Source organism: Orussus abietinus, unplaced genomic scaffold (genome assembly GCF_000612105.2).
Source record: "Orussus abietinus isolate OABI.00-Male unplaced genomic scaffold, Oabi_2.0 scaffold351, whole genome shotgun sequence".
NCBI lineage: Eukaryota > Metazoa > Arthropoda > Insecta > Hymenoptera > Orussidae > Orussus > Orussus abietinus.
In genome coordinates, this window is record NW_019394568.1 from 66,671 (window position 1) to 91,347 (window position 24,677).

The 24,677-nt window shown below is 43.2% G+C and overlaps 2 protein-coding genes across 3 annotated transcripts in view; one reads left to right on the top strand and one right to left on the bottom strand.

Moving 5' to 3' along the window:
* LOC105701095 overlaps positions 1-20,562 on the top strand; it is a 62,197-nt gene extending 41,635 nt beyond the window's left edge. Inside the window, exons 3-7 of the mRNA XM_012427540.1 lie at positions 11,560-11,818; positions 14,735-14,869; positions 15,560-15,745; positions 16,988-17,286; positions 18,102-20,562. Coding sequence (XP_012282963.1) covers positions 11,576-11,818; positions 14,735-14,869; positions 15,560-15,745; positions 16,988-17,286; positions 18,102-18,690 — 1,452 coding nt within the window. The 5' untranslated portion in view covers positions 11,560-11,575 and the 3' untranslated portion in view covers positions 18,691-20,562. The remainder of the gene's footprint in view (positions 1-11,559; positions 11,819-14,734; positions 14,870-15,559; positions 15,746-16,987; positions 17,287-18,101) is intronic.
* Positions 20,563-22,251: 1,689 nt separating this feature from the next.
* LOC105701094 (peptidyl-prolyl cis-trans isomerase) lies at positions 22,252-24,512 on the bottom strand. 2 transcript variants are annotated; one of them, XM_012427538.2, is made up of 4 exons: positions 24,301-24,442; positions 24,027-24,183; positions 22,974-23,327; positions 22,252-22,892 (listed from the first exon to the last, which is right to left on the bottom strand). In XM_012427538.2, exons 2-4 carry the CDS (start codon positions 24,093-24,095, stop codon positions 22,821-22,823), a joined length of 495 nt encoding a protein of 164 aa, XP_012282961.1. In that variant the 5' UTR covers positions 24,096-24,183; positions 24,301-24,442; the 3' UTR covers positions 22,252-22,820. The 2 variants fall into 2 exon arrangements, with proteins under 2 accessions (XP_012282961.1, XP_012282960.1); XM_012427537.1 differs by having other exon boundaries at positions 24,027-24,512.
* Between the last annotated feature and the right edge of the window lie 165 nt (positions 24,513-24,677).

The window sequence follows — 24,677 nt, forward strand, 5'->3', positions numbered from 1 at the left end:
TTTCAGGACTAATTGGCGCGTTCCTACCTCGAGATGAAACTTTGGCGCGAGGAACGGGGAAGATAATAAGGGGAAAGCTCGGGAATTTCTTTCTTTTGGAGCCACTCGAGGGCGACCTCGGAAAGAATGGCGAACTAGGAGGTCTTGCAGCTACATCGCCGCCTTTTTGCGATGTGCCAACGAGGAGCTTAAAGGGAGACTCTCTTCCAAGTGGGGCTGAAAGTACTTGTAGCGACGCGTAATTGAAACACTCTGCCCAAACGGCCGCCACGCAATTCGGGATTACGCTGCAACATCCACCATTTCGGTCTTGAAAAGTTACACCCGCGTCTGGGAAAGAGAAATATCTCAAACGAAGCATCCGGAATTTCGAAGGAAAATTAATGAGACGAGTAAAACCAGGAAGATGTTTAAGTTATTCTACCACGGTAGTTTCACAACGAGTATTTCGGACAATTAATTAATATCTCCCCCGAAAGAAATTCAATTATCGTACCCTGGGTTTAATATTCCGCTCTCCCCGCAGCTCCTGGGCTTTCTGCTCACCTGGATACCATACAAAGGCGGTTTCAAAGAAAATGGGCAGCCAGGAATTCTCCTCCTGCACGTCGTTCTTTTTTTTTCCCCCGATGCACCATGACTGAGAAGCTCGGAGAACTGCTCTTCCTCCTGGGAGGCAAAACGCAAAGGTCAACGCGTTATAATCAGGCCCCATCCAAACGACGTCAATGATAATCGATAGAAACATGAAAATGTCAAACCGAGCCCAGATTTTCGGGTAAAGACGAACCCCTTGCTGCCTATAAAAATTCCATACATAAATATACTCACCTTCCCTCGGCATAAATTCATTTCTAAGGAGTCGATATCAAAACCAAGTTCAATTTAAAATCCGTAGATATTTTGACAAGTCTTGATAAAAATGTATACATTCAAAATCGCTCTCTCTGCCTTGATCACCCCTGACGTATATTTCTTGCGAAGTAAGGAAAAAGTCCAGGTGCATTGACGTGACCTTTCCTGGCAGACAATGAGTACGCTCGGAACAACGTTATCGGGAGCAACGTGTGGAGAAAAGGCTATTCTTAGGCACTGCTCAGGTGTGCCCGTCTCGACCTGGACAGGTGACGTCGACGTTATCCACCGTGTTCCGCTGACGTCACGGGACGTCGGCGTGGACCAAGCAGCCGTAAAGTATGGTGGAATCGATGACGCTGGAAAAAGGCAACAGGCACGCGATCCTCGAGTTATTTGCAGTTCGTTGACTGCACCTGCACGGACACTCCTGTGTCCCTTTAAACCCGTGTTCCCGGGGGCGATCGATAACCAATTTAAGGGAAGAGTCGAGTCCGCGACGCGTCCCGAGGGAAGTCCTCCGGTGGGTCAACTTCCTCCCTTAGGCCCGCGCCGGATGCAACCCCTCCAGGTTGCCCAACTCCTACCCCGAGTGGTGTCCCGACATTCCGGAAATTGGATGGGGCCATTCTGCCCGTAATCGGGGATAAGGATTCGCGGCGGAACGATCGCGGGGAACCCCTTCGATGTGGGTTATGGTCAATGGCTTTGACGAAGAGCCCATCATCGGTTTCGGGAGCTGACCCGCGGTCAAGCCGCGAAGTGCCCTTTAACCCTTATATACCGACTATCTGTATACACCTACGTCCACCAAAGTCTAACGACAGGTTCTTTAACGAAAAAAGTATCGATTGAGGGCGACAATCAATTCAGTAACGGCGATAATGTACGGAATTATGAAATAATCGCAACAAATTATTGTTTAATTTAATATTTAGATTGGATCGTCTACGATCATGGAAGTGCTTCGGAAAGAATAAACGTTTCGTAGCGAACGAACGAATAAACAAACGGATGACAGCGCTAGAGGCTAATGTTGGTATCGGTGCGGGGGAATTTGTTCGTTTTCAATTTTTTATCTTTTTCCTTTAGCTTCGATTAAATCGTTGGAGTGGGGGTACAGGCTAATGTTGGTATCGGTGCGGGAGAATTTGTTCGTTTTCATTTTTTTATCTTTTTCTTTTAGCTTCGATTAAATCGTTGGAGTGAAAGTAGAGCCTAATGTTGGTATTGGTGCGGGAGAATTTGTTCGTTTTCAATTTTTTATCTTTTTCTTTTAGCTTCGATTAAATCGTTGGAGTGAGGGTAGAGGCTAATGTTGGTACCGGTGCGGAGGAATTTGTTCGTTTTCAATTTTTATCTTTTTCTTTTAGCTTCGATTAAATCGTTGGAGTAGGGGTAGAGGCTAATGTTGATATCGGTGCGGGGGAATTTCTTCGTTTTCAATTTTTCATCTTTTTCTTTTAGCTTCGATTAAATCGTCGGAGTGGGTGTCGGAGGAAGAAACGATCGCGGGTAAGGAGGCAGTTTAATGTTAGAGACCATTTTATGTGATGGTTATGATCGATGTCTTCCGGTTTGGGAAATGTCGAAGATACGAAAGTTTGTACCCCAAGAGCTGTATGCTTTATCGGACCGATGTTCCATATCAAATGCTGTACCGAATTTCCAATCGATCGCCGTCCGAATTCCGACGAGTCGAATATCAAATTCCAGAAGTGCTGACATTTCGCGCACTTCCGACAATCCGTGGAAGGTAATAAAAGGAGACCGACCAGTTCGGAATTCCGCGCGTACTCGCACGCGCGAGCGAAAGAATCGTTTCGCCGAAGGGAATGCTATTTCATGCTTTTCCGCGGTATCTCGCGATGATTTTCGATACTTCATCCGTTTCGGCAGACTCCTTGACCGATATCCAATATCATGCACCGATAACCCAATGCTTGACGAATAATACATGGCTATTGATACGCTTCGAACTGATTCACGTATAAACTGATCCTGCCCGATATCCTGGAGACATGTTATGAAAACGTGTATCACTTCCCCGACATCGCTTTCGATATTAAAATCTCTTCATCCCTCGGCAAACAAGGGATCATCGATTCTTTCGGTGAAATGTCAAATACGGACGTGTTCCTATTAACGGAATATGTCTTCGATTAATGTTTCGTAAAACATGATCGATTTGAATTCGTACGAAGTACGAAGATGTCGAATGTGACGATGACTTGACCTCTCGGAATGGTCGTAGGAATCGAGGAGACCGATACCCTAGTAAAAAGTACCCTCGATCGAAATTGTATTTTCCGAAAGCTGCGGAGATTCCTATTAACGGAGCAAGTCTTCGATTAATGTTTCGTAAAACATGATCGATTTGAATTCATACGAAATGCGAAGATGTCGAATGTGACGACGACTTCACCTCTAGGGATGTTCATAGGAATCGAAGAGACCGATACCCTAGTCAAAGTACCCTCGATCGAAATTGTATTTTCTGAAAGTTGCGGAGGTTCCTATTAACCCTTTCGTTACCTTGGACGAGATATCTCGCGACCCAATACTGGCCGATTAACGCTTTTGACGATAATCTAGCTTTCTAGCGCCAATATTTTGACATTTGTTCGCGCCGAATTAGCAAGAGCTAAATCAATAATTATCATGACCCGTGTGGTTCAAGCTAGCCTCTGCGTCCTGTCGCGCCGTCCAGGCGCGCCGACCACACTTCAAGGGTCGACAACGGCGTCGACCCCCTGGAGGTAGGGTCGTCGTCGCGACACGTCCTTTGAGCTCAATTCGTAACGCGCCTTTCTTCATCCGCAACTGTCTCCTCCAACCCATNGCGTTGATCGGCCAGTATCGGGTCGCGAGATATCTCGTCAAAAGCGTTAATCAGCCAGTATTGGGTCGCGAGATATCTCGTCCAAGGTAACGAAAGGGTTAACGGAGAAAGTCTTCAATTAATGTTTCATAAAACATGATCGATTTGAATTCGTACGAAGTACGAAGATGTCGAATGTGACGACGACTTCACCTCTCGGGATGTTCATAGGAATCGAGGAGACCGATACCCTAGTAAAAAGTACCCTCGATCAAAATTGTATTTCCCGAAAGCCGCGGAGAGTTCTCGAAGATACTTGAAGCGGATTGATGGGAACCGAGTCGACCCTAAACTTGGAATTTTTTTACGTCGATTGGCTGCCGAGACTTCCGAACTTCCGCGATCCACCTGCACAATGAAACTACTCCGACAAAATCGGAGAAAATAGTGGAACGGTTCGGAGAATGCGTCTCTCCGGAGTTCCGGGATTCCCTCCGTTCCGAGAAAGTGGAAAACTGCCGGAGCTTTCACGTTTAGTGGACTATCAAAGAGCGAAATAGATCACTAAACATCGAGATTGACTCGTCGAGAGAAATCGCGAGATATGGATTTTAAATTGATTTTTGATTTTCGAGGCTCGATGTGACACGCAATTAATTCCTACAGAAGCGCTTAAGTAATAAATATTGGTCGGGTGCTTTGGGAGATTAAGGAGCATGTACTGGCTTTGTACCATGGCGTACCATGTATGGAGCCTTTACGTTTATAGGTTGTAATGTATGTCGAGGGCCACAATTTCCCATTGTGATGGCCCTCGGCAACTGCAACGCTGACAGCCAATATCGGAACGCTCTTGAAGCTTACTATTGGCATCGGGTATGCCTCCTATATGCGACGGAAACCAACCGACCAATCGCGAGGAGGTCTCTCCTATAAACTCCGTTTTCACGGTCATCCGTCGTGAACAAACATGAAAATTTACGAGAATCCAAATTGAATCTAATGCCCCGTCCCAAGGATACTCTCTGCATGGTATTCCACAAAGGCGCGCCCACGTTGCGCCGCGAGCTAAAACCTCTTTACCGTCATTTTTCCAAATAAAAAGACGCTGTAACGTTGAAAGTACGGTGCGCAAGTCGTGAAAGAATCTTTACATTTGTGCGATATGACGTATAAAAGATGAGTAACGATGGGAAATAAAGGGAAAGGTTGCTTAAAAGTTCCATGTCGAACAATGACAGTTAATGCAGTTCGTCATCCGGAGCAACGGTTTCGCGTCACTTTTATCATAGTCTTCCTGGCTGTATTAAAATGTATCTCAAGACTTCCCGCGTTGTTTCAGGAAACAAACGCAAGGTGTATAAGTAACCATTACGTGAGTGAAATGAGAATCCTCGGGTAGAATCTTTCCTGTGTTTATCCGGACGTCCCATTGTGCGATGACGCCTTCGGAAGGGGACATCCTCCGCGAATGGTGTTTATCTTCAGGCAAAATGAAAAACTGAAAAGCCTTCCCTCGTTTTTCACTGGCACGAAAAACGACACATGGGTATTAACCCATTTGCATTATCAGCGTACATATACGCTCAATTTTCCTGGTCCCTATCATTCACTCTGAAATTTAGTGATAAGGACCCTCTTTTTCATACTTCCTTATGATGCAAATGGGTTAATCATACCTTGTCTCGTCGTTACTCCCCTCTCCTGCATTTTTAGATTCGTGGAGACGTGGAACAAAGCATTTGGCTCCTTTCTCTTCCTTCGGCGAGAAATTAGGTTCGAGGAGCTGCAGGATCCCCTTCCCTTTTAGGAGCCTGCAAATTATGCAGAGTACCTACCAGAAATACGAGGGAGACTTTCTTTTCTCCCACCTTGACTCGACGCAAGGCTGGAAAACCAGCGAACGGGGAGCAAGGACACGGTGTCTTTATATCTTTTTCAGGATACTCCCCTTTCCAGGACACTCAGTCATCCAGAGTCTCGACAAGAAGTCACCCCGTTTCGTCGACGACTTCGTCTTTGATTCCTTCACTTTCCACCCCTACTCCACCCAGGATCTCCAAGTTATCCTCGAAGATCCTTGCAAAAGAATCACCACCTGCCTCCGAAAATGTATATGTACCCATAATTATGAAAGTGGTCTAAGTCATATATTTTTTGTTTCGAAATTACATTGAATTAATTTCGTTTGAAATAATATGGCGTGAAATAACTGATAAACTCATTTTTTTTTTAATTTTGACTTAGACCACTTTCATAATTATGGGCACATATAAGCTTTGTGGTCCTTCATTTCCTTGATAATTATTTTTTTTATTTACACAGTACCTTTAAAAATCAGTGCCGAATCCCAGGGGGGGCCTAAAAATATTAATATCAGTCAGAAAGATGTACGGCGTCTATCCGGCGAAACGGCCTTCGCGAGAGAACTTCGCGTCGACACTTTTGCCTATAAAAGTATGAAATAGGGCCTTACCTTTGACCATGAATGTCCGATACCTAGAGGAGAGGTTTATGTCGGACGTTGACGAGCAAAGTACCCTTTTCAATTTCGAGAAGCGTAAAACGCCGACGGCGATAAACCGATTGTCAGGAGGAGGACGAAGTCGTTGTTGCAACGGACTTTCAATTTCGCAAGACCTTTAGGAGCCCTCTGATACGTCTAAAAGATAAAAAATATATTTGAATATATTTCCCGAAGCTTATACGGTATGTTAGCGAAACTCTACGAGGAGCAGCGTTATAGGCGAGGCTCGGACGACAACGATTATATTTGAAAGCTAACGGAGATTCAGCTGGTAAATTGGGAAATTGTACACGCGAAATTGGGTACCATCGATCGACAGAGTTCGATAATCTGCAATTCGCGTGAAGCGCATCCTTGGTAATCCCTCCGATTGCACGGAGCGCCGTGAAATTAAATGGACAGTCATAATGGGGAAAGACTTCGTCAAGGATGAATTCCACATCTTTACACGATCCAATATTACATCCGTTCCATTTACAATCCATACTTCGACGATCAAATTTAACAACCATTTCTATCATTTGAACTCGAGGAAAATTTATTCCTAAATAATTAGCCACGCCAAGACTGCAGTGTTAATACTAAATAAATTAATTTATTATACTTGTCATGTACTAGAACCAACATAGCGTGGTCCCTACGCGGTTTTCGATGTTTTACGCTTCTTGGAGGATTATAATTGAAAATGAAGAATTTCAAGACCTAGCTCGAACAATTTAGAATACCGTAGAAATGGAATATTTCAGAGTCAGATTGGAAAATGTGGTAAATACTTTCACCAACGATTGCAAGAGAATGCTGGTTTGTCCTGTCGCTAACATGTGTATTTAGAGCAAAAATTTAGTTATATCTAAACATTACAGATGACGACGTGGTTCGTCAAAATATAAGCGGTCACGAATTCATGGGATTTCGACAGGTGTGCCTCGATCTTTTTATCATTACTTTACCGAAATGACATATGAAACACTTCGGTTTGTATAATTCTCAACAACAAATAAATTTCATCGACGTCGATTAAATTCCTTAGCGCCTTTCATATCCTCTTAAGTTACACAGGGCTTACAAGGAACCGTACCGAGAGGACGCGACACATATTTATGAGACCTGTATCACGTTACAATATGTACTTTCCCCAGGTAGCCGGAACACCGTAGCTCGTTTCCTCGTGAACGATGCCATCATAAAACCGGGTGCAGCCACTCGACGTAGCAATTAGTTCGAGGTACAATTACATTACTACGTCTCGGCGAGCGTGATTAAACTCAGCGTTTGACGCCCAGAACGAAAGGGAATGCTCTTTTCGTTAATCCCTACAAGCACGAGCTTCCGCCTCCAATTCCCCAAATTGTTAGTCCATGTTGATTAAGCATATCACAGGGACTACAAAGAGGAGGTACCGAGAAAACCCGGCACGTCGAAATTCACATTTCATCTCGGTGCGCACTTTCGATGCACCTTGCATTTCTAATTAAATTATAATTATATTTATCCCCGCATCTCCAAGAAAGTTGTCTAGTGTTTCGGAAGCGTTACACCTCCTGTTAGAAGAATAGAAATTATTTAACCTAGGGGAATTTTCTTAGTCTCTAAACCCTCTTTAGGGTTGCTCCACTCTAAGTATAGAACATGGTATGCGTAATTTCATGTATGGGTAGGGTTTAAAGGTTAATCAAAATGAACGGCTTTCGGCTGTAATAAATACCAATTCTGTCCTCTTCCAGGGGGTATCTACTTTCTACCGAGACGAGAAATAAGAAAAAAAAATTATTTCTCAGTGCTTTCTACCATTGCGGAGGTATATTGCAATTTTCCTGTTTCGGAATGAATGACTAAAAATCGTCTTGATATAATCATAAATGATCATTAATTTTTAAGATTTTACGGCCCAAATCGTCTCGAGGGAATTCTTATCCACAGGAATCCTGATTCGAGCCTGACAATGGCGGCTGATTTCCTTCGAGGGTTCGACTTGTTGGAAATTAAAATTCCATTTAAATCCCCGACGTCCCCGTAATTATTTTATCGACAACTTTCGCGGGCATGGAAAGAATTCCCGACTCCGTTTTAATTTTTTTCTCCGCTTTTCCGCGGTACACGAGTTTACCTTCTCGGTTATATCAACGCGGATGCACCTTATAATAGAGTTAATGGTGCTTGGGCCGCAAAACCTTGATAAAACAGCGAATTGCCAGCGGTGTACATGTAAGTGACACCCTCCTAACTCGCTCACCGCCGAGTGAAAAGGCTTATTAATCCGTTTTATGCGGCGCGCGTGCCACGGAATAATTCCTCTAATTGTTCCCGTCTAATTGCCCCAGGAAGGTAAAGAGAGGCCGATCGCCGAACTGCAGCGAGCGGGAAATATGTCCCAATAACGATGTACTGGAAATTCGATTCCAGCTGGAAAAGGTACCGCCATTGTTTCGACCCTCGGCAGTTCGTCCTTTCGCTCACCCATGCGTTTTATACCGACAAAAAAATATGAAAAAAATATAAAAGATCTCTAACTACACCGTGAAATCATTGCAAAAGCAGCCTTATTGATTCGCGCATGAAATACAGGGAAAATCAAGAGATCCCATGTGTACTTTAACGTTTTTTTTTTTTTTCCTCAGCAGCTCCACGTACGCTCTCTTTCTCTATCTCTATCTACCGCGAGATAAAAAGCGGCAATTACCGCAGCCACCTTTGCAGATGTGGACTTAAATTATTACTGCTACGGTAATTATCCACAATTCCGACCCTCTTCCGGCGTTTTATTTGCGGATTTTCTTTTTTCTTCATCTGCGCTCTCCAGCCTTATCCGTTTCGTTATTTTCGTCCCTCTTCGATGGCGGAATAATTTCTCCCGCCCTCGTCCAAAGAGAACCCGATAGGAATTTTTCATTGGAATAGACGTGACGCAGTTTCCGTTCAATTTCGGAAAATCGATGAGGTGCACGTGGGAACGTGGATTCTGTTGGCATAAATAAAATGCCCTTCACGTCTCTGTACATTCTCTGGTGCACACGCTTCTGGCTTGCGTGCTCGTAAATTCTGTATCGCTGAATTCCCCAAAGCCGCAAAATTTGCTCCTCGGCACGTGTTATTATTCGCCAATTCTACGCTAATTACGATACATGGCTTGATAAACGTTTTTGCAATGATATTTGATAGGTACACCAAGAGGTACTTGATGCTGTATCGCAAACTGAAGGGTTCCTTAGTTGCAGTTATTTTCTTTCATCTCGTTGTTAATACGGTTTTAATTTGCATAGCGACGTGGATGGTGTTATCATAAATACAGTTTCCTGAAATTTCCGTTCTCTCGGAGGTACACACAGAGAATATATGTACAGAGGAAACTGTATCGGAAGCATCGCAGTTTCTCGTCAAAGGCACTGGCCTCGGAAGTGCATACACATTTTTACCTCGCTTTCTCTTTACGAGCTTGGTAACAAGGGACCATTCTGATAAAAAGCGCGGAAATACTTCCTAATAAACTTTCAAGTATCGTACTAAGTACTCCTCGAATTCCCTCTACCGTTGAATGTTCATTAACTCATCAGGTGGGTGGATAAAAATGATAAATTTCGCCCTCGTTTTTCAACTGACCGATTTTCTCGCCGCGAGGTCGCAACTTCCTCCGTTGTTCTTTAAATGTTACAAACATTTTGATAAAAAGCGCGGAAATACTTCATAATAAACTTTCAAGTATCGTACTAAGTACTCCTCGAATTCCTTCTACCGTTGAAAGTTCATTAACTCATCAGGTGGGTGGATAAAAATGATCAATTTCGTCCTCGTTTTTCAACTGACCGATTTTCTCGCCGCGAGGTCGCAACTTCCTTCATTGTTTTTTAAATGTTACCCACCTTTTGCTTTAATTATTGCCCGTAAGAAATCTTAATTGTATTCCGAAATATCCACAGTTTATCTACTTCCCGTTTCGTATGCATTTAAATGCTTTCTCTCCTATCTGGAGTACAGGGCCCTACAAAGACTATTCCAAGGAAGTAAAACGATGAAAATGATTCGCTTCCAGACTCGATCGAATAATCCGATAACATCCCCTTCAAGATCAGAGTATAATAGAATTTTCGAGCGGTCTGCTTCATCTTGCCGGTGAGCTTCAACTTCGTTTTCCTGCTCCTCCATTCTTCGTCTCGACCTTAATCCTCTTCACCCTTAATTCCTCCGGCAAATCGAATCACGTATCAGAGGTCTTCCAGCCAAGGCCACATCTCGGTTCAGCACATTTTTTTTTTCCCTCCTTCGAGGTCCATAAACACTCTCTGATATCTCATCGACCGCCTCTGCAAAATTAGAACTCGTCCAGCCATAGAAGCATAAATATTAATATTCGGATTCGCCTTTGGCCCCCTGTTACGTTCCGCCTTTCTTGATGGTAAAAAGGCGGAAAAGATTGAAGAGATTACAGGGATATGGAAAAGAAAGGGAAGTTAAGATTCGGGATACCGTCAGATGGTCCTGGGACCAGCTCGTCTAATCTATTTGGACTAATTTTACTTGGGGTTCTGGGTTAGGATTGGCAAGTAGAGAAGCTGTCAGTCGAACTATATGACCGACTGACGATTCGGATTCTGTGTAGGCCAATTCGATATGGGCCAAACGAATTATGAGAAATTGGACCACTAATATGGAAAAAGAAAATAATAAGCGGTTTGAATTCCTTAATACGGATAATATTACGGATAGAATAAAACAATAACGATATAATAGATAATGGTTTAGAAGAAAGATATTAGTGTTATTAAGGAAAAAATCGTGTAAAGTTAATTAAATTACAAGTATTATACAAGCTTAGTTAGGGAAATAAGATGTAGGCGTACCTGCATTCTATATAATCCGCCAATAGAAGAGACTGATCTCTTTAAATCGACACTTGGCTGCGGACGTATTTGCAAGGACTCGCCTGAACTGAACTGGAACTGAAACTGAACTGAATTCGCGCTCTTGAGACATGAGCACTTTTAAAGGGGTTCGTCTTTCCTTTCAATGACCTAATCGATGGAGTGAGATTTCAAAACGTCTAAACATCGATATCTTTAGTTTGATAATCGATTGGTTTGTCATGCTGTCTAAATTGATATCAGTACGGCGTCTTCCAATTTCCCTTTACAGTTTATAAGGTCTTAGCCTAAATACGCGAGGCGCTCGTGATTCAGCTCCAACGAGTGACAATAAAACTCATTAGTACTTAAAGCTAGAGACAATTTATCGGGTGGGTTACGTGGGACGTAACACCCCTCATGGAATTGTTGAGAAATATCCAAGACACCTCCCATAACGACCGTCGATCTACTAATTATTAAATGAATTAATTGGAATATCTTTTGCCATTTCTTTTCAGCAAACAAATCGTTACCATGAGCCGGCAGCCTTTCACGTCGAGCCGGAGCACCGGGAATGGCGGGGGCGAACCTTTGATCGTCGTCGAAGAGAGCACCCTCGCCGAGGAGGAGGCCGAAAGTCAGAGGAACGAATCTCCCCCGAGATGCGTGGACCCAGATTCCCCGACATTGAACCCCTACTTGCTCTCCCCCTGGCGAGAAACCCGGAAGCACTCCCTGCCCACGCCGCAATGCACTTCCGGAATAACTGCATCTCAGGTAAAGCACCAGAAGCATTTCGCAAGTGCTCGTCGAGCAAGGATGTCCAGGCTCTCGTGAGAGAGACCATGGACAGGATACACCGAGGATGTGGATCCTCGTACATACAGGATGCCTCAAAATTGCTAGATACTTATCGTTGCCTCAGGGGAATTAATTCAATTCTATCGAGAGCCTGTTAAGGAAATTCGAACGTAGAGAATTAAATTTGAATGAGAAAGCTTTGATATAAAAAGTAAATAAAATTCCAACGGTCAATGGATTCCGAAATATTCGCCGAAGAAATTTGCCGGTTGCATGATGGGTTTATAGAAAAATGCGAGAGAAAAGAAAAATTAATAAATAAATAAACGGCGTAGTAATGCGTGATAGTGGAATTGCTTAGTGGCTTCTAGGAGCTAGTCCAGCGCTTCTTTCAGATCCAGCCTGCTGGTTGCTAAAGCTTGTTACACTCTTTTGTAGATGAGTACCTTAAAAAATGAAGGGGTCCTTGAAGTTTCACGAGAGCGGGAGGGGGGTCGTCGATCCGATTTTTAAGGAAGATTGGGGTTGCGGAAGGAAATCTTGTTATTTTTTATAGCCCCTTTGTATATCCAGGGTCACGTCAGAATTTTCCCCCTTTCTCGAAGCTTTTGTAATCCAATCGGTAGGATTAAAAGCGGGAGATATATATATAAACTACTAATAAAAATATCCTATAAACGGGTTATATGGACGTTGATAAAATTTCAACTTCGTCGAGTCCAGGAGTAGGATTTAATTATTAATAATCGGTTTCCGGGAGATGTTAATCCCCTAACTTGGCCCTAAGCCGGAAATACGAGCCGACCACGCGGGGCTGCGGGAAATAATTGTATCTCGGATAAAGGAGCACAGTATGCTCGTAAAGTCTGAAAGTCCATCCTCGAGTTAGCCATCGTGTATAGATACAATGTATGTGTGCCATTCATACACGCTGGGCGCGGCGAGGACTACGAAGGTATTATGCACTTTATCACTTCGTACGACCTAGTTGAAAGTACCTCCACCCGGGATTAAAACGCTGCATTACACATTCGTTAAAAGAAAGAAAAAAAAAAGAAATCCGGATACTACATGTTTGCACAACGACACTGTACGTGGATGGAACCGAAGTAAAATAGAAAAAATATGTATTCGTCGGCGATAATTGAACGAGAACTCGAGTAACGAACATCGAAGGACGTCCCCGAAGGGGCGCGCCGATTTGCCTCCATATTGAATTATGTCTTTTAACAAGTATGATGTGTGGCTCTGCAATGGCCATCAGTCATCGTCTCTTGCAATCGCGTTGCACTGTAATTCATCAAGATAATGGCACGTCTGAGACACGCACCGCAGGAGTGGGCTCTCCGTGATCAATCTTTCCGTTGCACCCAACGTGCTCACTTGGTTGCACTTTTGAGGGGTGTTTTATCGCCAGTAATTGCGACAATCCAAGCCAATTTTTGCTCGGGGTCGGAGGAATTTTTCCGGATAATAATTGACGTAGACGTCGGCGAAATCGAAGCTGGCTCGATGACGCGTAGGACAAATGTTCTTTTATCGCTAACGGCGAAGTGGTATTGCCAGAGATAGTAGTTCCAGAAGTGATGAACAAACTCGGCCATAGTCTTGCAGTCTTGGTCTTGTACTTTTTGCAAGTCCAAACCCAAGACTGGAGAACCAGGACCGATTATGCTCATCACCAAGATCCTGACAGCGTTATCCGTAATCACCTGTGTCCTGACAACGTTAAGGTGAAGTGAAACACGTCGAGGAACTTGATCAACGTCGATAAAGAAGATTTTTCTAAATGCCTACGTTGCTGACGTTGGTTTTTATACTGACAGCTGTGTCGAATTATATTAGGTATTGCACCGAATGGCATACTCCACCTGTCGTTTGCGTACAATAATTATGAAGAAATCGAAATGAAACTCCAGAAATCCTCTGGATTCATGCTTTCTAGGGCCCTAACTGACTGCAGAGGAACCCCCTGCGCCATCCATGATTTCCAAGTTAATTAAATTTTCTCTCCGAGACCTCGTATTCCCATCGTTTTAGCATAGAAGCGCATACGACATCTTTTTTGCCTTTATCCCGTTCAAATGCGAGTTTATCGATTACCAGAGTGTTCCAAATTGTCGTAAAATTGTCCTGACCCTTTAGTTTCTCATATCAGAGTCTTCGATAATTGTATATTGATCGAAATATGAGATCTCGACGCCATTTTGTTTCTGGTCTGGGCTGAATTAAAAAATTTTTTCCAAAAATCCATATTTTGAACGTGTCAGGACAATTTATAGATGACCAGGAATGACGTGTCAAAGTTTCGAACAGTTTGGTCTAATATCCTTAAAAAAATGTGTTGTATTCGAATCAACAGATTTGAAGGGGGTTTCACTTCACCTTAATAAGTGATTGGCACCGCTAGAGTGAATGTCTCGTGGCTTGCAAGGACTTAGCTGATCGACGTGTCCTGTAATTAACCCATGTATATCGTACTACTTGCCAGAATTTAGGAGAACGTCAACCAGACCGAATTGTTCCGTACGAGTAGTGTACCCGTCCTGGATCGACGACATGCACCCTCCTTGTCACCCTATCGCAAACAGGACGTGATAGAAAATGTGTAGTGAACCCGGCACGAGTATACAAGGACAAGGTCTGACTGATTGTACCTTTTAGAATAGACGTACCGTTTCCTTGTAGGACTTGTTTGCCGCCTCCTGTGTACTCCTCTGCATCGTACTATTTAGAGGATTACTCCATGGCCCGAGTACATGTACGCTAGTTATTTCCCTCGAGTAACCCCTCGATTACAACTTGTAGCGAATCGCCCGGGGGTAGGTTGGGGGTGATCGATGACGTGCACCCATCGTCGAATAATTGATCCCCGACTTTTGACTTCGACAGGTTCGACGTCTCAGCGAAAGGGGCGGCGAGGGCTCTGGACCGTCGCCCATGGAAGCCGCTTTTCTTGCAACTTTGTCTCAAGCACCAGCCCCGCAACCAGGAGGTCGAAGACACTCGGTGGTGACCATCTCCAAGGTAGCAAAGACTGCCGATAACCTTTAACTATAATATTTAACTATAATGAAGGTCCTGAAACTCATGAAATTTCAATTTTTTTCTCATTTGTTTATAGGTATTTTAAAAATAGTTTATAAAAAATGAAATTTCGCGAGTTTCAGGACCTACCTTAAGGTCTCCATATTCACGTTTCAAAGTATGAAACGATTTGAGAGACCCAGTTCGTAGAAAAGTTTTATGAACGATTGAGCTTTCGGATGCCACTTTCACATCCCCTTAAGAATGGAATTCAAATCAAATTGTTTCTCCTCTCCTTCCGCTCTTGCAGACCATTTTAAATCACAGACTTCGCTGCATATTTCTATAACGATACTTGTAACTTAAGTAATCATTTTTATTTTTCAAATTGTCATCGCGTCATCGGCCGTAAATCGCCCAGAGCGCTCTTGATCTCTAAGGTTCTCATCACCGTCTAACTTTACAATTCTTCTTATTAAACTACAGAACAAAGTCTGCGCTTTACAGTGGCACACGAGAGGAAGGAAAAACGAGGCACATCTTGTTTGAAATAAAAGATATTAAATCTTAATTAGCAGACTCCGAAAACATTCTGGGCAGCCAAGTGCCTCCTCGATGTTACCATTATTCGTATTATTGCTAAATGTGTCGGGTAGTACTTGTAACTGATAAAATGATTTTATCTTCAAGGTACCTCCAACACTTTTTGGTCAAGCCCGACGCGAGTCGATCGCTGCTTTCCCTCTTGGAGGCTTCTCCAGGATCCTCCAAGGTCGGCGGGATTCCACCCCCTGTGTACCGCCAACCAATGCCGGGAGCACTCACAATCTTCAGCTAGACATTATGGACGACATAGCGGATATTAAAATGAGAAAGGTAAAATGGCCAGGGTGCCCCGCGAGGCGGAAAGTATCAGGAGGGTCCCAATCCCACGGGAAACGGTGCGCCCTCGGCTGCAAGCGGAGCACGTCCGGATGCGCAGGAAACGAGTCTCTAGGTTTCTACGTTTGTCGATTAAGGTGAAGTGAGAAACGTCGAGGAACTTGATCAATATAGATAAAGAAGATTTTTCTAAATGCCTACGTTGCCGACGTCCGTTTTTATATTGACAGCTATATCGAATTATATTGGGTGTTGTACCAAATGGCGTACTCCACCTGTCGTTTTCCTACAATAATTATAAAGAAATCAAAGTAAAACTGCAGAAATCCTCTATATTCGTGCTTTCTGGGGCCCTAATTGACTGCAGAGGGACCCCCTGCGCCATCTGTGAGTTCCAGGTCAATTAAATTTTCACTCCGAGACCTCGTATTCCCATCGTTTTAGCAAAGAAGCGCATACAACACTTTTTTTGCCTTTATCCCGTTCAAATGCGAGTTCATTGATTACCAGAGTGTTCTAAATTGTCGTAAAATTGTTCTGACCCTTTCAACTCTCATATCAGAGCCTTGAATAATTGTATATTGAAAAGAAATATGAGAGCTCGACGCCATTTTGTTTCTAGTCTGAGCTGAGTTAAAAAATTTTTTACAAAAATACAAATTTTGAATGTGTCAGGATAATTCTTAGATGATCAGGAATGACGTGTCAAAGTTTCGAACAGTTTGGTCTAATATCCTTAAAAAAAAGTGTTGTATTCGAATCTACTGATTTGAAGGGTGTTTCACTTCATCTTAAGCCCCATTGAAACACACGCAGAACCGAATCCTCCCGGCTGGCTTGCTCTTCGAGGCGGTAGAGTTTCACAGGGTCGGCCGATCCGTCCTAAAGAGCGATGTTTTCAATATCGCTGATATTAAAATCGATAAATTTATGCAGGCAGAGCCAGAGCAGGAACGTGGAGGAACAAGTGGTTAAAAATAACGCGACAAATCAATAGTTCTCTAAAAATAACGGGAGCCACGTAGATTCGAGCCTGTCGGCTCACCTGAGACACCTACGAGTACACACCTTTTCGAGTACGCTTTGTTCCTGCTTTTATGCCCAGCCAGAAGTGGGATGGATCGGTACTCCCTTCTGCCGATTCCTGACGACTTAATAAGAGATATCGTCATCCTTTGGACGGAATGGTTTAAATGCTCCATTTTTTAAAATTAAAATAATTTACCCTTCCGTCAGGTGCGCATGAAGATGTGGAAGACCCCATCGCACGAGCGGGTCTGCGAGGTGCAACCCCTGGAGGGTAATTCCGGAGCCCAGAGATACACCCAGTACCAACATCGTAGGTTTTCGGATTTCGCTTTGACGTCGACCCCGTTGCCGCCTACCGCAATGCGAAGACGAGCCTCCGAGATGCCTGCGAAGCCTCCCAGCATCCCTCGACCTACGACCTCTCAGACCGCAGGCATCGTCTGCTCGAACACCGACCTGATCTCCATCCTGAGCTCGCTGGCCTCTTCGGCGACGGAGATCAACAGGTGCGTCCCATCGACCGAGACCTTTCCGAATAGGCTACAGTCGGTTCTTACAAGGAAGGTACCTGAGGTGTCCCCCTCCGATTTTCTTCATTTTTAAATATGTTATAGAGGACTAAAATCTAAGTGACTCGTGTTTTTTTTTTTTATCAGTGGATAAACACCTTTAGGGAGTAAAATCAGGCTTCAAAGTTGGCCGTGCAAGGGGGTGAGTTGGCTGTTTCATATAGAAGCACTCGACTTATTTTGCATGAAATAACCGTCAAAATGTAGGGAATGAAGAATTATGAAGCATGCATTTGGAATTCTTCGAAAAAATTCATTTTTAAGGGGTGAGCCACCCCTTTGAATACTTCTTTTACCCCTTACGCAAGCAGTAATTATTCTATCCAAATGAGACTTTTTTTGTACTGTTCTGGTTTATAAATTAACCATGTTTCATTTGGATAGAGCCATTACTGCTCGCGTAAGGGGTAAACGAAGTATTCAAAGGGGTGGCTCACCCCTTAAAAATGAAATTTTTCGAAAAATTCCAAATGCATGTTTCATAATTCTTCATTCCCTACATTTTGACGGTTGTTTCATGAAAATCGTTCTATATGAAACAGCCAACTCACCCCCTTGCACGGCCAACCTTGAAGCCTGATTTCACCCCCTAAAAGTGTTTATCCACCGATAAAAAAAAAACACGGGTCCCTTATACTTTAGTCCTCTATAACATATTTAAAAATGAACAAAATCGGAGGGGGACACCTCAGGTACCTTCCTTGTTAGATATCTAGACGTCCAGACATAACGCGATGACGTGGGCTCCACAGATGCGGAGAGGAGGCGCCCTCGAAGGAGCAGCTGAAGTCGGGATCCGTGAAGTCGCTGGAGCAGCGACGAAATCGACTGAAGAGCTTCCGATCGAACAGCTTCGACGTGTCCATTTTGCACGGGACCGAAGCCGACCAGCAAGCCGGAAGCAGCTCCAAGCCCACGCCCTCGAATTGGTTCATAAAGCGCCACCAGCCTATGGCCAAGAAGCAGAGGAGCGAAGACGTCGCCCCGGCCTCGCTCTCCTTCAAGGACGAGAAGTCCAAGATGACGGTCGAGGCCAAGACCTCGCCGACCAAGGACTGTGCTCGTCAAAAGGTGGTCTGGGATGACACCAGTGGGACCAAGGTCGACGCACAGGTCATTGGCAGCGTCATCGAGGGGTTCCTCACCTCGCAGAGAGGAGCCGAAGTCGACAATGGAGCTGGTACCTCTTCGGGCAAGCCAGGGTCAGCTGGTCCCAAGCCGAGGTCCAGTCCCAGCAAGGTCGCCAGTTGGTTCTCCGGAGGCAACAAGGAGGAAGAGCAGACCGAGTCCTGCGACACCTCGTCCCTCTGCTCCTCCCTGAAGGACCTCTTCGTCAAATAAGCTGGTCGCCTCGAAAAGCAAGCGTTAGGATGTCCCGAAGAGTCCCGTAGGATGCAACGTTGCGCATATCTTGGGAGACCAGGAATATGTCCCTTAAAAACCCTCAGTATATATACTTACAAATATGTGTATGTATATTTTCAGCTCTCGTACACAGTCCGGGGAGAAAGACGAGCTGCGCGTTATGTCGGAACTCATTGGCAGGTTCCTTTGACTTGTTTCTATGACCAGGTATTCTCAACGGGGTGTCTTGCGGGATAAAGTATATTAAATATAATAATACTCGTGGAGGATTCTAAGTGGGCAAAAGTCGCGTGGGATGATGAGCGCGGATACGATAACGCCTTTGCAGGTCAAAGGTGGCTTTTATCGACGACGACTGTATATTAATATAAATTAAGTTACATATAATTATATACACGACTGTATAGATGTTATGATTCGCTCCTTAGCGAGGAGGTAGTCCGGTGTAACCTGCGTACACCGATAATTTTACATAAAGCTGAACGTGTAAGGAAAGGGATATATATATATATCGGTGTCACGTCATTATGTGAACCTCGCGATATTCGTTACATAGCGGAGCCCCCGGATCGCTTCATTATCATTGCGCCTTTGATTGCGCGTTACGTTACGGTCATGTTTCCATGCAGAGCATTATTTAACATTATGTATATATTACCTAAATGCAACGTTTCATGTGTCGACATCATGTTCGCCGATATTTGACATGTACTCGTTAACCCTTTGCGGTTCGATTTAACGTAAATTGCCAATGCTGTTCTCGTATCGGACGAAACTGCACCTGATGGGACGTACCCTGTAACCCCGATCGAATCGCAAAGGGCTAAATACGTATTTAATGGGATTTAAGAGATAAGAAATTATGTTACCCAAATATTGCATACAAATATGTAAGTACAAACCCATCTACGCGGTGTTTCTTGGACTCGGACATCGGTCCTGCTGGCAAACCTTACAACAATCTCTTTAATTACCCTGAAAGGATATGTTATTAAGCCCTCGATTTAACGAAAGACTTTCCTCACTTTTACAGGACAGTACTCGAAGAGGGATCCTTGGATTCATTTTCAACTAGCCTTAAAAAGGTTTCATTTCTAAACCCCTGATTTCGCCAACCGTTCACGCGTCGCCTTCTAACTTGCAAGGGAAAACGGGAAGACTCATTAGAAAGAGAAAAGTGAAGCGACAATCTTTTAGAACCTGACAGTAGTACATGCAAGAAATACCTAGAAGACCAAAGTCTGCATCGTAACTTCCCGAAAGTCTTGCCGGTAAGGGGTACCGTTTAGCCTCGTAGGACGAAAATAAGGACCACGTTGTGAATACATTATTACTAAATTGTCAAAATATGGGGACGAGGTGTAAACATTTCGTCTTTCTCGAAAAAGCAAAAAAACGCTCGACGTCGCGAAGGGGAGCGATGTATTTAGCTCTGTCATAAAACTTCAATCCTGACTGTCAGATGTAGCCTTAAAGAGAGAGGGAAGAGGTATGATTCGTATGCCTTATATACAGGAAACCGTGGACTCGCTCTATCTACAGGAATTAAAGCTAATTTTTCACTGACTCCCGGAAGTGCTGGTTTGCAATTCTTTAACTCGGAACAAGTGAATAATGCCCAGAAGAGTTTGGCCAATCCGAGGAACTATAAATTATCGACCAATTATCCGCCGTAACCAGGAGACGGGGAACACGTTGATCGCTTCGTAACTATATTTAACAATGGGTGCATTCAGAGGAGACAACTGTTGAGTGATCGGTTGGCGCTCATCTGCTGAATGGGTACGTTTACTCAACATGTTTACTGATCAGACCATTCTGATCGCCATTTTTGCACCCTTTGGGTGCATTCAGAGGGAAAAGCGGTTACCGATGAGTTGGTAACATGTTGGGATTTTCTGCTAAAGCGGCAATCAGAATGGTCTGATCAGTAAACATGTTGAGTAAACGTACCCATTCAGCAGATGAGCGCTAACCGATCCCTCAACAGTTGTCTCCTCTGAATGCACCCATTGATAAACGTTCCGTTGCGTCAGCCAGATTTCCCAAGAAAAAAATTCATATTGAATTTCGTGAAATTAACGTTCGCGATTTGTTTCCTGATTTCTGTTTGCCGAAGAAAGTAATCCAATTGAATTCATTAGAATCTCCTCGCCGGGTATAATTTTATGGGGATTATATTTCCAACGAAACCGCCTAATTTTCTAAGGATCGTGTCCTCCAACAATTTCGATATGTCAGTGATCGATTTAATTTATGAAATGTAGGTAAAGTCAGTTCACCGCAAGAGAAGCGTGATACACGATCTTTGGATCGTAAGAGAATGTAAATAGATTTGACACTGTATGTTCTTTGAATGTCCCTTGCACATACGTCATTGCATTAGGATTACCATAATTGCGTACAAGTGTATGTGTGTCAGTAATCGCGAGGAGAAGGTCGTGTGTCCATGCAGTTTAACGAGTTCCAACAATAGTGCGGATTGACGGGCATTCTCTCCCTGCGCTCTTAAATAAATTAAATAATCGCCGATTAGAATTAAATATGAAACGCAATCAGGCCGCGCGGCCGTAATCACGGTCGAAGTAAATTGGCTGTCTTCGATTAAGGAAGGTCTCGATAAAGCATTGGACGCACTTCCGCGGACTCTTTTTGAGCCTGTATGTCACAACTTTTTAATTCTAACAATTCGGTGTGCAGCTAAGCTAATATACCCCTGTATTACCTCGTGAAGAAATCGTATTGATATCTGAAAGCAATATACGTTTAAAAAGAAATCTATATTACATCATATTTCTCACACGTCGGCAAAAGATCTCGTTCAGTCGTAACTCTGGCCAAAAAAAAAAAGATTTCTAATTTAACTGGTTAGATTCCACGTTTTAGTTGCAAATGCTTTTAGTCTACTGAACGTTATTTGTTTTTTTAGAGACATGGGATTATTTTTCTTCCGATACAATCCCTCCCGTAGAATGGTGAAAATTAGATTGTACACATTTCAGATAATAGAGGATAATAGAACGATTAATTCTTTAAACGAAACAAATCTTACGACAAAAGATTATCTAGTATTTTTTGCAATACGTATCCTTTATCGTAAAAAGGGTTTACGCTGTTTTGAAATTATTTTTCATCTTATACTTAATGATAATTTACTGCTGAAGGCAGATACGAAGTTTGTACGTTCTCTTAATCAACAGTTCGGGAGATACTAGGTGCGATGCACTTGTCGAATTGCGAGATTTAAATGTACATTCCAAAATATAATTAGTAATTCGAATGTGTGTAAAAAGAAATAAGGGACAGGTTCACCAAACTGTTGTACTACATTACCGCTATGACACAATCGGTCTATTTATAACACAGGAGCATCATTGTTTAAATGTAAAGAAGAACTATCGATATTGTACCATACACAATGTGATCCTACATGAGAGAATTACCAATGTTATTTCAAATAAATCTTGAATGTTGAAAATACGTTTCAACTTCTACTGAAACCAAAAGTTATCACCTTTCAGATAATGATAATGCTGATTTCTCTCAGAAGACAATTTTATTTCACAGGAATTGTAACTAACCAGGTTACAATTATACTTTTCGGTTTTGAAACTACACATAAACCAAATGAGTTAATACACCCATCTAAGATAGTTCAAAGTCGATCGATCCATAGATCTACGAAGGATACAGTATGAGCATCTACCGTGAAAGCCACCAATGACATTTTACTCACTAATAATGTACAATTATAGGTCCTTCAGCTCGGAAGTAGATAAACGATTTAAAAAATATATGACAGTGAAGATTGTTCAAACCGCAAACTTGTGGCTGAATAACTGACTTCACGATTACAATGGGAATTGCGCTGCATTAATTTAGCATATTTCAATTCACCACTACACTTTGCACGATATGATAGAAGAAAATCAATGGTTCAAGACTTGACACTCTGTTGGAATCTTTTGGTGAAATTACTTGATCACCAAGAACGCCCAGAAATGGAACAGCAGTGCATCTACCATACAGTCAGTACATTAGATAAAATTAATGGCAGAAAGAGACAATGATTAATTAAGGAGTGATCATGGATAAATTCAGTCGATCTATGTTTCTCCACAATCTGCTATCATAATCTTCTTGGAAGTCTTGCCGCTCTGTGAGCCCATTGTTTCAATCTGTGAAAAGGAAATGAACTTAGCTCTCCTGTAAACTTTTACAACTAACAAACAATAATTTTCAGAAATTAGGCCATTCACCTTTCTAACGATATCCATTCCTTCGACTACTTTGCCGAAGACGACATGTTTTTCATCTAGCCACCTAGTTTTGGCAGTAGTGATGAAAAACTGACTGCCATTCGTATTAGGTCCACAATTAGCCATTGATAAAATACCAGGCTCTGTGTGCTTCAAACTGAAGTTTTCGTCTTTAAATTGGAGTCCATAGATGGATTTACCCCCTGTACCATTGTGCTTCGTGAAGTCTCCACCTTGGCACATGAAATTCGGTATCACCCGATGAAAACCAGACCCTTTGTAGCCGAAGCCTCTTTCGCCAGTGCACAAAGCCCGAAAGTTCTCCGCAGTTAATGGAACGACATCGCTCCTCAACTGCAAAATAGGAATACCAAATTATGAAATACTCGAACTTCATTGAGATATACCAAGATAAAGAATACCTCTCATCCAAGAATGAAATAAGTACAGCTATTGGTACGATTGTGGATCATAGAGCAGCATTTATCTCGATCAAAAGAGGGACAACTTTACGCAACGTTTCAATTACTTAATGGACCAACTTAGACTAGTCGTCATTTTACTGCAAATTTGTTGGTCGATCACCAGTGACCTCGATCTCAGATTTATGACAAACGTGCAGTTAGTTACATCCTTGAAAATCCACATAATTACTACAAACGTCTACTCGCACTTGAAAAAAATTGAATGACTCATGCTCCAATAGCCACGATCATCATGCATACTTGCGAAACACTATCCAACAACCTGACAGCAACACATAGAGCATTGTTAGCTCGATCTATGCACGTGATGGCAACCTGTGTAAAGTATCAACGTATAACTTAATAATGCCTACTTTCGTCCTGTATAAACTGCGGCTCGTGTTCCTACTATTCTTGATAAGAACATTAATCGACCCATCAGGAATTATCACAAAAAAAGAACATTTCTAGGAAAAAAAAATTGGATCAAAATGTCTTTAACCACATGCACGACTGCGCAAGTGGACCATTGCTGTTTATCTTCCCAAAACCACGAGATTGGAACGTCGCCATAAAAATAACGGGTTACCTCCATAACGATGCGACCCAGCGGCTTGTTGTCCGCAGTCATGTCGAAGAAAACTCGTGGCAAGCCCATCTTCTCGGCGACCGCGGCAAACTCACGTGCAAGCGCTGCTAGTGACGGTCCGCACCGCCGGGAGGTGGATCTCAAATGGCTTAAATGACTGAAGGTCGAATCAATTGACAGCTGCCGGATAGCAGCTAACGCCATATTCGGCGGCCGCTCAGAGGCAAATACTCAAAGAGCTCTAAACAGCTAACCGAAATATGCTGGTTGATACCTTAAATTCAACACGTGCTTCTTTCGATGATCCTGGAACTTTCGTAGGGATAATTACGTAACGGAGAGCACATGACGATCCGCGTCTTTTCATTCGAATACTTGGCATCAGCGTATAGTATCTGTCTTTACCGACGTCAGCCAATCAGGAAAGGGGATTATACAGGAAGTAACGACGTGCGAGAATTCCTGAACTGTGATTGGACAGCGACTCTAGGAATCAATGTATGTACGCCATTGGTTACGTGAAATCGAGATAGTGAGCTAATGAGAAGAACGAAGAGGGGAGCAGAGAGTAATCAGAGATGAGTTGGGAGATTGCTCACGGGCAGGGTCGCGCGATCGCACCGTGCGCTGCCCTCTGATTTCGTACGTTAG

Excerpts from the sequence above, each read along its gene's own strand:
- LOC105701094 (XM_012427537.1), bottom strand. The coding sequence starts at position 24,230 with ATGGCGTTAGCTGCTATCCGGCAGCTGTCAATTGATTCGACCTTCAGT. Across the intron at positions 23,328-24,026 it reads TGGGTCGCATCGTTATGGAG|TTGAGGAGCGATGTCGTTCC; the intron begins GTAACCCGTTAT and ends CCTATTTTGCAG. Across the intron at positions 22,893-22,973 it reads GAATGGATATCGTTAGAAAG|ATTGAAACAATGGGCTCACA; the intron begins GTGAATGGCCTA and ends TCCTTTTCACAG.